Consider the following 12,623-nt stretch of genomic DNA (forward strand, 5'->3'; position numbering starts at 1 on the left):
GATACCTTAAAAAGTATATAGTACACATTTTGAATTTCAGGTACTAATATAGTACCGTTTAGGAACTAATATGTACCTTTTGGGTATCAAATTAGAAATAAACCAATATATAACACGTCACATTTTTTGTCAGAAAACACCTTTCTGAAGGTGCTGTTGACTTGAAATTTTGCCCAGATGTTGGTAGCAACCAATGGAATCCATAAATGCAAAGAAAACAAATCTAATTGGTTTATAAATTAAGGTATGTGTAATAAGATGAAATGACGCAGGGAAAAAGTATTGAACACATGAAGAAAGGGAGCTGTAAATAGGCAGTGAAAGACCAGACGGCAGCTGAAATCCCTCAATAGTTAGTATCTTTTAGTAAGTAGCAACCCTCTGCCTTTCGTCATTGTAAATAAGTATCAGCTGCTTCAGTCCAACATCTACATTAGCAGAATTATGAAGATGAAGCCAGGTTGGACTTTTCAGCAAGACAATGATCTAAAACACAGCCGAGAAAACTCTCAAATGCTTTCAGAAAAAGAAAATCAAGCTGTAGAATGGCCCGGCTAATCACCTGACTTAAATTCAATAAGAAATACAAAATAAAGATCAGATTTGTGAGACGAGATTTGCAGAACCATCAAGATTTTTACACTCTGTTAAAGTCTATGAAAAACTCACACCTGAGCAATGCTTGAGGCTTCATTCTTCAAATGAGAGGCATCTTTAATCTGCCATCACCAAAAAAGCCTTTAATATAAAATATATTAAAATATAAAGTATACATAAAATATATTTCAGTAGTTCAGTACTTTCTCCTTAGTGTCATTTCATTGTTATTACACACAACTTATTTTTCAGATTTTTTTGTTTTGTTTTATTTTAATGTTTATATTGTTTGGGTTTTTACCAAAACCTGGTTCAATTCCACTTCAACAGCTCCTTTAGAAATATCATTCCCTGAAAAAAAATATTTTGTTTAATACTTATTTTCCCCATTGTAAATACATCAACTCCAATAAAGATAGTGTAACCTTTTTTCTCAAATTGTATCAGCACCAATAAAAGTGGCATATCAATTACATAAGCAGATGTAAAAATCCTGTACCTGAGCTCAAACTCCGCAAAGAGGCCGTCAAAGTGCCGCAGCGCCTCCTTTATGCGCTCAGTGTAGTGGTTAAGATCTCGTAACGCTTGGTCTCGGGTGATGTTGCGCACTTCCTCCAGGCTCCGGGTGAGGTCTTTAGCCAGCGGTCTCATGGCCATGCTCTCAATCTCACGATTCATGATGATCGATCCTGCTGCCAGGCACTGAAGAGAGGAGGAGGAATAATAATAATTATAATAATAGAGTCACTTCTATCCAGTTACGCCCTGACATATGGCCACAATTGACAGGCTATTTGTAAAATTATGATGATGGAATACTGTTTTCCAGTAAAGAGCTTTATCAGCATGTTGATTTGAAAGTTAAAGAGAAAGATCATTAGTGATGAGCAGTTGGTGTGCTCTACCTCTGCCCCAAACCACAGCTGCCCGGCAAGGTTGTCATGGCGAATCTCTTCTGGGAACTTCACACAGAAGTCTCTGTTGGCTCGCTCTTCAGGTATGCATTCATCCATGATCTGATTTATGATGTTTAAAACATTGTCCTATAAATACAATGAGAAGATACACAACAGAGTTAAGAGTATTTACTTAAGGGGTTTCAATGTGTATGAAAACACAACTATCATTTTTCCAAGATAATCCCAGTCATGGGTAATTAATTACTCAATAAGAATTATCCTGAAACTATCTTAGAGACTGCCTTTACAAGATGAGAACAACTAGAATTATAGGTTTTTAATACATAAATTAACATTGTTTTCAAAAAAGACAATTTCATGATTTCTCTCTGGACTGGAATTTTTCGTATATTTCATTTTAAAACCTCTGGTGGTAATCATTATAGGGTGATCAGAGGTTTTCTTGGGACAGTCTAGTGTATTTCAACTTGTGATGAAACAATCATTGCTGAGCACATGCTATAAAATGCCTAAATCAATGTCAGCCATTTATACGATGTGTTAAATATGAAGTGTCATTCTATGTGTCTTTCTGTAGGCCATTAATGCATTGATCCAGCAGTGTGGCATTAGCTGCCTTTCCACTGCCAGGCCAAAAGCGAGCATACTTCCACAGTTGCTTCTGGGCTTGATCGGGCCTCATCGAGCCTTCCTGGGAGCCAACAGCCAGGGATTTTTGGCTTGAGGGGTTTTCATACCAGGCTTCCAGCTAACATCAATAACTAAAACATTTTATACATTTAAATAAAGTTCAGTTCACAGCACACTTTCAGACAGCAGTGAGTTCATTGTATTTAATCATTTCTACCATTGAAGACAACAGTAGTCGACAGCTAATGTGGATCAAAAAAAGGAGGTCCAAATTTGTCCACAAGACATGATATTCATTTATGCTTGTTTTATGCAGATGCACTGCAAAGAAATGTAAAGTTATTATAAATTCTAGGGCGACACAATGTCTCAGTGGTTGCCTCAAAGCAAGAAGATTGCTGGTTTGAGTCCCAGCTGGGACTGAATTTGCATGTTCTTCCCGTGTTTGAGTGAGTTTCCTATGGGTGCTCTGGCTTCCCCCACAGTCTAAAGACATGCGCTATAGGTGGATTAAATAAACTAAATTGGCTGTACTGTAGGAGTGTAAATGAGTGTATGTTGATGTTCCCCAGTACTGGCTTGCAGCTGGAAATGTAAAATATATGCTGGACAAGTAGGCAGTTAATTCCACTGTGACGACCCCTGATAATTAACTAAGCCGAAGGAAAATTAATTATGAATTCTTCCCAAATAGAATTATTTAAATAGTCTTGATATGATATCCAAATATTAGAAAAAACAAATATCGCAATGTCAGTTTTGTCCCAATGTTGCAGCTCTATTTGAAAGATGTATTTGAAACTAGAGATCTGTGTGAGACGAATTCTTTAGTCTCATTCCTTCAAGGTTTTATTCTGCACCCGCACGCTGCTGCCATATATTCAGCCCTTGTTCTCCCGCTGCCTAACACATCCTGTTTTCTACCCGACCCAACTGCTCCCACTAAGTTTAGATCTGGTTACCAAAATCTCACGTTTAAATCGCGTACTATCAAAAGAGAGAGATAAACGATAAAACTATAGGTTGTGCAAGGATTGTAGGCTAAATGTCAGTTTTCTTTGCCTCTTTGTGATGAGACATGAGTGAACCTGAGGTTTCAGTCTTGTGACTGCTAAAGGGTAAAACTTTGAGGTATGATCACATTGAGTAAAGGGTATTTTATTTTCTTATTTTATTTTCTATTTGCATCTATGACGCATGAAAAAGACTACCATACATCAGACGTGCCTGATTCGGATTTCCTAACAGTAAACTGACCACTTTCCAATGCAAGTTGAACGTCCTTCAAGGGCAGCACATCTTCACTTTGATTCAGTGAAGCCCGCTTTGAGGAACGTTATGCGCACAGACTGTGCAAAACAAAGCACATGCAAAAAGCACTGGACCATGCGTTCATCATGAGTAACAGTTATGAGTACTGAATGTACCGGTGCTCAATAAGAATGAGTAAATCACAGATATGCTGTTCTGAAATAACATCGGGACTCGGGAGGGCTATATTGTTAGACCGCCCACTCCCGTTCAAATTACACCAGAGTTACCGACCGATACAGTGTTTTGTTCTGAAATGTGTTCTCGCGCTGCAAGATATCTGGTTGGGTTTCGCAGCTCCTACGGTACAGCCGCAGAAATGCAGACCTCTGTTTGAAACGGCATGAAAAGTGAAGGAAAACACACTAGCTAATATTGCCAAAACCAGACTAAGCTCTTTACTGTAAAATGGGTAACTGGAGAGAATGGATTGACCTGGCAGGAGCGGAACTGGTTGACTAGCAGGGTACACCTCTGAGGGTCCTTCCTCCCGTCCAGACTGTCCAGCTCAGTGGCCACCTGGTTCAGCTCTTCATCTGCATAGTAGAACTGGGCCAGCAGCTGCGGATCTGACCTCTGCATGGAAAAGCAGAATGTAAAAAAAGAGAGAAAATGTAAACAGATGGTCTGAATGATGTAATCAAGCACCAGACCATCAAAAAATCTAGTGCTCAAGTAATCAAGCAGCAAGCGCTATTTGTTGTGTGTGAAAACAGCCTACTTTATAAAGGTGCGTCTTTCAGTAACAGCCATTCACACACATGGAAATCTGCTAAATTCTAGAAGTCAGCACTGGTTTAAATAGCGTTGATGAGGATTTTAGACCTTTGGACCCCTTCTGCTCTACTGGGCACTCAATGGGGAACAGCCATTGCACCTTATTGTGAACACTGAAAACATTACAAGTTTTGTTTCAAAACTATTAAGGGCTAACAAAGAAATTTAACTGGAAAAAAAATTGGACTAAATGTACTGTTTTATTTTATTTTTAAATTTTGGAGTCACATATGATGCTTTTTTAAATAGACTTAAATTTGTATATATTTTTATACTATAGCAAATCACAAGAAAAAATAGGGGAAATAAAATACAAAACAAATCCTATGGAAGTCAATGGTTACAGGTTTTCAGCATTTTTCAAGGTGTCTTCTTTGTGATAAAAAAAAATAAAGAATCGTATAAAGGTTTGTGACAAGTTGTGGATGAGTAAATAATGACAGAATTTTCAGTTTTGAGTGAACTGTGAACCATCATCATCATCATCATCATTCAGGCCCTTAGCCAGCCTGGTGAAAAGGGTGGTTCTTTTTTTTTAAAAGAGGCACAAAGTCTTTGCTGGATCAGCAGGTTGGATGGTCATGATAAACATACTTTTTGATGTGACAAAAACATTTCCTTAATATTTAGAATGAAGAAAAATGAGAACAATACTTATAAATTTACTTCATCATACAGTATATAATTAGAAAAATAATAGTTTTAAGTTAAAAACTAGCATACAGTCATTTAAATATCATTAATTTAATTAACAAACTGGCCAGCACATTCAATTATCTTCAGTCACACAGTCTATTTCAATGTTTTGAATAGCGTTTGTAAAAATAAACTAGTTAAATTAAGCTCCAGCATGATTTAGACATATTTATGTAAAAATAAAGCAACTAATCTTGATCAGAACTTATTAAAGTTAATTTATTACATTTTTAATGATTAAAAACTTTCTGACTAATCTACACAACCTATTATATTTTAGCAAATAATAATTAAAATGCAATTATTGTTAATATAATATAGTTCTATATGTAATATAGAACTTCTGAATTTAAAAAACGGCAATTTAATCAATGTTTATGAAAGTATCGTATATGGTTCTTGTACCGATAACGTGTTAATAATTCTCCAACTGAGATTCCTGTCTTGTAATATGACATCAGATTTTAACAATCAATGCGATTTTTTGTCTGTAAATTATAGTAAAACTGCGTTACTGGTGGTAACGTTGGCCTTAAAACAAATTACTAAAAGAATATTATAAACCAAAAAACTACATTTAAAGCTGTTTTACACAGTTTCTTAATGAATTAACATGAATTAACGTTGAAAGCTATAGGTGAATTAAATAACTAAATTGACCTTAGTGTATGTGTATAAATGAGTGTGTATGGATGTTTCCCAGTACTGGGTTGCAGCTGGAAGGGCATCCGCTGTGTAAAACAAACTAGATAGTTTGGTGTTATCTGTCATATTTGTGCTACAGTATTTGGACTGCCTCCAGATTGTGAAGTCTCTGTTTTCCTGAACTGTGACTGTTTGTAATCTGCAAGGGAATCTGGCTGGAAGTGGCACGTGGCTGCGACATAGAGCACAGCTGAGACTAAGCTGATTTCAACAGGTCAGTCCTGTGAAGCCCATGCATGAGTTATCAAACCAACCAAACACAGCCATTACAGGGATAGTTCACCCCCCAACCATTATGATTTGTTTATTCTGTTGAAGAAGATATTTTGTAGAAAGCTGAAAATCTGTAGCCATTTACTTCCATAGTAGTGAAAATAAATTCTATGTTAGTCAATGGTTACAGGTTTTAACATTTTTCAAAATATCTTCTTTTGTGTTTAATAAAGAAAGAAACTCAAAGATTTGAAACAAGGGTGAGTAAATGATGACAATTTTTATTTTTGGGTGAACTATGTGTGGAATTAAATATGTCTGTGTAGCATATTGCGAACTAAAACCTGCAAAAGGCCTATACAATAGTATTTTATTGCAACATCAGCTTCACTGGAATACACATTTGACAATTTAACATTCATGAAATAGCATGATAATATATTAAACAAATTTTGGGTAGGGCTTCCCAATCTATCGCATTGACCAAAATATTGCAAATGTGTAAATGGTTTGCAATAAATGAGAAATTTAATGCAAAGGTACCTATGTGTGCCTGCCTCTAGCACACCATGTGAATGACTTTAAGCAATGTTTTAGGTTTTTGTTTACCTGATAGTTCTTGATGTTTTAAAAGTTGATTGTCTTATTTGTTTTGTTTAACATTAAAAAATAGCAGTAAAAAAAAAAATTTATAATTAATATATGTAAATGTAAATAATATATATATGTATATATATTTATTTATTTATTTTTAATAATAATAATAATAATAATAATAATAATAATAATAATATTAACAACAATTAAATCAGTGTTGGGGAAAGCTTTGAAAGTAATGCGTTACTATAGTGAGTTACTACACACAAAGGTAACTAGTTGTGTCAATTACTTTTTATGTTTTGTGTTACTCTTGAGAAGAACCAGACGGAATTTGCAGACATTTTTTGATATTTCTGCACAGAATTTTGTAAAAAATCTGCGGATTTATGCGGAATGATTTTGGGAGTATCATAACTAATACATGAAATAAAAAATAATAACTTGTTAACTTCAATTTAATGTTTACAATACAAATACAATTTCATAAATATACTAAAAGACAGAAAATATTACTTTACAAACTGTATCGTGATTAAATCATAAAAACATATTTTCACATGAATCAATAATTATACTGAAATTAATTAAAAAAACTCAATAAATATAGATTTATACGCATTTACGCTAGTAAATAAACAGAATCAATGATCGGCTAAAAATCTGCAGAATTCTGCACGTGCAGATTCTGTGTGGGCCTACTCTTGAGTTATTATTTATAGTCTGGCTGAGGCTTGAACTCTTTCAGAACTAGAAGGGTTTATTCTTTTCTTTTTTTTGTAATAGAGGAGCTCTGCAATCAACAACACACTGTAAAACCTTTATTTACATTTAAACCATGAAAAAAAACCTAATAATTTAGCATGTTATCTTCTGAGAACATCCTGACCCAGAGCTCTACATGCCGTATATGCAAATTAATGGCAGTTTAAAGCAATGTGTTTGAGGCTTTTGTACTTTTAGTCTTATTGGTGAAATAAAATCCATTGTCCATTGAGACTAGGCATAGGCCGGTAGGTATATGATTCTGGTGGTATGATAACCTTGGATAAAAAATATTACTGTTTCACGGTATTGCAATTACTGCTCTAAAACATATTATTTTTAAATGTAAAAAACAAAACCTTTTTCCCCTTTGGAAACAATATATTTTATTTTGAGTAACATTTAAAATATTTTGAAGTAAACATATCAGGTGAAATAATAATTGACTTCTGCTGTCTTCATTAGTTTTAAAAACACAGATTTCTTTACAAATTAAAAGGTTTGTCCTAAAAAAAAAACTTTTAAGAAACATTAAAAAAAATATATATATCTTGGTGGTTTTAAATCCTTGACTTTCCCAAACTGCGGTATACCTTGAAAATGGTTATTGTCTCATGTCTAATTGAGACTACAATCCCCTTTTACTTTTACTCATGTAAAACTCATGGACCTCCGCTGACTGCGTACGCACCTCACGAAACGGACAAGTTTTTTTTTTACTTGAAGCATTCACCGTTGAGATATCCTTAAAAATGACAGGGGGCGGTCAAAAGAAACAAACCATAAAATCAGACAGATAAACAGGGAAGTAGGACGTTTCCGGAACTACGTCATATCATTAAAATAGTTCAAGATTTTTAAACTAATTATTTTGATAATTTATTTTAATGATTATAAAAAAGATTTATAACCATTCACTTTGATGCATCACTTGTTTTTGTTCATATTTTAGACAGCTCTACCTATTAAAGTTTATTAACATATCAATAACAACAGAACATGGTTTCCTCTACAAATATACATTTTTTTATTATGGTAAGAACAAAAGTAAAAAAAGTACAGTTCACTTACTAAAAAATACTGATGTTTTTATTTTATTTTTTATTTAGCCCACTCCACAATTCACACACTATGTGGCAAGTTTCAGTCCTCTACTTATACGCTAAAAAGGCAATAATGTCCAACATTTGTGACAATTATAATCACCAATAAAGGCCAGAAAAACTGGACATCCACATTTTGTAAACGGATAGGTTCAATTATTCTTTTCCAGTAATCAAAGAAATAATCTGACCCTTAATTATAGTTTTGTAACTATTAAACTGTTTTAAATTCAAAATTAATGGTGAAAAAAAAACATATTTCTGTAATTGTGTATTAAAACCGCATGGGTCTAAACGTTCCCATGGCCATCTTTTTGGTTTTAACAAACTTATCCTTCAGGTTTTTCAAATCTTTTACAAAAACTTTCTTCCTTTTCCACGGCCGTTGCAATTCCTAGCCAAGAAATATTGGTCATCTGGTTCTTCCTATGATCACGCATGAAAGGATCATAAAGATGTCTGTACAGGTATACCCGTTTTAAACAAAATGTCTTCAAAGTGATTCATATTCAACTCAAATAAAACACGGTGCTGTGCAAACTGTTTGCTCGAGTCTCAAAAAATATTGTGCACTTCAGCAGCCGAAATCATGTCACGCGCACGCAAAGCGAACCTCCATAAACTCCCTGATGACGTGCGCACTCAAGCAAATGTGTTTTTTTTTTATTGTATTAGTATTTTTTTGTTTCGCTCTTTATCCTGTATATTTAATGTGAATATTGTGTAAAAGAACTGTCCTCTTTTACTGCATCCTAAGTTGTATTATACAGTTTCTTGAAATTAATACAAAATTAATTCAAAAATTATTTTTAAAAAATAGCGAACGGGTCTTAATCTGGCTTAAGGCTCTACCATCTTAGTTTCTGTCTGTTTCTGCAGGGAGAAAATTCTCTCATTGAGTGCGGGATTCAACATTACTTTTAATTCAGCTATTTATTTTTAAAAAGCGAATTAACTTAAGTAAAAAGTACCTCGCTAAGTAAATAAAAAGTAACTCACATTACATTTAAAAAATAAATAAATAAATAAATATTACTGCTTAATTTTTTTTAAGTAGTGCATTATTTTACTCGTTACTTTTAAAAGTAATAATATTACAAAACTTGCATTACTTATAATGCCCTACCCAGAACACTGTTTATCAAACATTGAATTTCCTTCAATATCACACAGAACTAAAATCGAGCTGTTCAAAAAGCTTGTAAAAGAAAAGAAATCAATATTGTTTTGCTTTGTGCAGCTGTTTGGGTTGAGCTTTACAACACATCAAAGTGATGATGATGATGTCCAACTACAGCTTTATGGTTATAGTACTGTTCTAAAATTACAACAACATTGATGGAAAGGATGTGTCAAATATTGCAGTGACATACTTTCTTGTCTATTTTAACACACAATTTATGTACATATATAAAATACATAAGTAAACTATAATAAAATAACTACATAAATAAAGAACAAAACAGAACAAACAACATATTTTTCTAAGCGAATGTACATTCTTTTTAAAATTTACCTATTTCACTGATTCCATAGGTTAACATTCTTTAAATTTTATATAATATAATATTATATAATACAACATAATATAATATATTAAATTATAATAAATTATAATATATTATAATATAATATAATATAATATAATATAATATAATATAATATAATATAATATAATATAATATAATATAATATAATATAATTCCATAGTTTATTCCTGACAACAACAAGCGTGCTGTTTGTGAAGAATTTCTCCAAGTGAGCCACAATGATGGAGGCAGTATTGCACCCATGGGTCAAGGCTTCTTTGACAACAATGAGTGTTTGTACGGATCAAGAGGTGCCTTGGGTTTAACTCCAACAAAACACTCACATCCTGTTGTACGATTATTATTAATATTTGAAGAAACGGGCTTGATGTCTAATAGAATGCCTTTTATGTAATAAACATCGGCTGACAGCAAAACACGTCTGCATCAAGTGCCGAGATGTGGATTGCAAGAATCTTTCATCACCAAAGCCATTGTTTGCTGTGGTGAAATGTGGTTTTTGATGTGTAAAACAGAAGTTGCTGATGACACACAAAGAACTTTTAAAACTCAGCAAACCCAATGTAGAAAACAGAAATAGTTCTCTTCTCATTTAAATGCATTACCATAGGTTTTTATTTCAGGTTGTTAATACACTGTAATATATTACGTGATTAATAATTCATGACAGCAAATGTTATTATGTTAATGAATGACAAAATAAAGTAAACAAAATAAGTTGAAGCTGAAAACTAATTAATCTCTAAAATTGTAAATAAAAACTTCTCTTCTCATTGTAAATAAAAACAAGTTGAAATAAACTAAACATTTTCAAACAAACAAATTAAAACGAAGCTTAAAAAATACAATGACACTTAAATTAAAATTAAACAAATTAAAATGACACTAAATAAACTCAAATATTAAAGAAAATTGAAAATATATATTTTAAAAAGTTAACTAAAAACATCATAACTTTAATAGGACATATATTACTACTAAAATAAAAGTCTATGATAATAATAAGTTGACAAAGACTGCTATGGTTATTAATATTTGCTAAAATTATTTTAAACATTGTTAACTGAAATAAGGCTAAAAACGGTCATATCTGACAACTAAACAAAAAATAATAATGTTTCGGCAGCTCACACAAGCTTAAAATGACGTTAAAAAGCAAACTGGAAAACTAAAAATTAAATAAGTGGCAATAGTATTTTAAAGCAAAAACTAATAAACCATCAAAGAAGCACATACAAGTGCTAAAGAAAAATAAAAAAATATAAACTTGCCAGACAAATTATAGTATATAAATAATATAAAATAAAAATATAAAACAAATTACTACAGTACTACAAATTACTACACGTTTTAACAAATACTACAATACTTCAATTACATATATATATATATATATATATATATATATATATATATATATATATATATATATATATATATATATATATATAAATATATATATAAACAAATGTTAACAAATAATTTGATTAAAAATAGCTGACAGAATGCCACACAGCTGTGAATATGCCAATTCAATATGAAGGGACAAATTCATCTGACAGACCAGTAAAGGGCTTTGATTTAAAGAGCAGTGGAGATCCTACTCACATACACAGGCACATGTTGGCATTTGATGCCAAGGTTGGTCACAATGTAAGATGCCCAAAATCTGTCTAGGTAGACAGCTCACATCATGTGTTGCCAAAATAACAGCTCATGTACACATTTTGCATAATACGACGCCCCAAAATGCTGTCAATGTAGGCTGCCTACATCATATGATGTCCCAAGTAGACAGCTCGATAGGTTTTGAAACACAGCCACTTCATAATAAAAAGATATCTCAATCAGTATTTATTAACTGAACTGATGGCAAGCTTACCTTTGGCTTATAAAGCCACTTTCGGAAGCGATTCATCATCGGTCACCTCGCCAGTTTAGCGGCAGCTCCGTACCAAACCCGAACAGGACCTTTAAACCCGCACACAAACACACAGCACAGCTAGCGAGCTAAGCTAGCGGCCGTTCTTCAACAAATCCGCGCTGACACCGTTAAGTAGAGGCCAAAAAACAGACACAAGCAATGTTAATCCACTATTAATTAATCGCAGGCTCGGACTCTGCCCTTATATCCAGCAGTCGAGTGGTTGTCTTTGTCCCCAAACACACGAGCAGCTCATGACTAAGCTATTGAGCTACTGTAGCCAGCGCTCGGTCTTACCGCGGAAGTTGCGCTGCTTGACTGATTACACCGGGGTTGCCAAGCACTCCGTGCTTTCCATTTCTAAATGTGGTAAATAATCACCATATGTTTACAGTTCTAGAAAAAAAACATACTTAAGCACGAAGTGTAAAATGATAAAGTAAACATTAAGGGAAATGTTAATTTGTGTATTATTTTAAAAAAATACTGATGTGTAAACCAAATTGTAAGTATAAAAATATACTGTTTCTCAGTCTCAAAAAATGAACAAACATGACTAAAATATGCACCTTTTTTGTTTGTGCATGCCAAAAAAGCTCAAATATTAGTTTATGTGTGTGTGTGTGTGTGTGTGTGTGTGTGTGTGTGTGTGTGTGTGTGTGTGTGTGTGTGTGTGTGTGTGTGTGTGTGTGTGTGTGTGTTTGTTTGTTTGTTTGTTTGTTATTCTGTAAACTAATGACCTTTCTTCCATATTTAATTTAAACATGTTGAATGTCATGAAAGAATTTTATGACACATGGAATGAACAAATATTAGCTTTTTAAGTTTAAGAGGT

At 33.1% G+C, this 12,623-nt stretch overlaps 1 protein-coding gene across 5 annotated transcripts in view; it reads right to left on the bottom strand.

Annotated features, from left to right (window-relative positions):
• zfyve28 (zinc finger, FYVE domain containing 28) overlaps positions 1-12,083 on the bottom strand; it is a 30,766-nt gene extending 18,683 nt beyond the window's left edge. For 4 of the 5 annotated variants that reach the window (XR_012392840.1, XR_012392838.1, XR_012392839.1 and 1 more), the window contains exons 1-4: positions 11,747-12,083; positions 3,894-4,034; positions 1,503-1,640; positions 1,097-1,299 (exon numbers count right to left, since the gene is read on the bottom strand). Coding sequence is in view for 2 of the 5 variants with exons in the window: in XM_005158876.6 (XP_005158933.1) it covers positions 1,097-1,299; positions 1,503-1,640; positions 3,894-4,034; positions 11,747-11,785 (521 nt within the window). In the remaining 3 variants the exon portion in view is untranslated. 5 annotated transcript variants of the gene reach the window in all.
• Between the last annotated feature and the right edge of the window lie 540 nt (positions 12,084-12,623).

The sequence above is a fragment of the Danio rerio genome, chromosome 17, assembly GCF_049306965.1.
Source record: "Danio rerio strain Tuebingen ecotype United States chromosome 17, GRCz12tu, whole genome shotgun sequence".
NCBI lineage: Eukaryota > Metazoa > Chordata > Actinopteri > Cypriniformes > Danionidae > Danio > Danio rerio.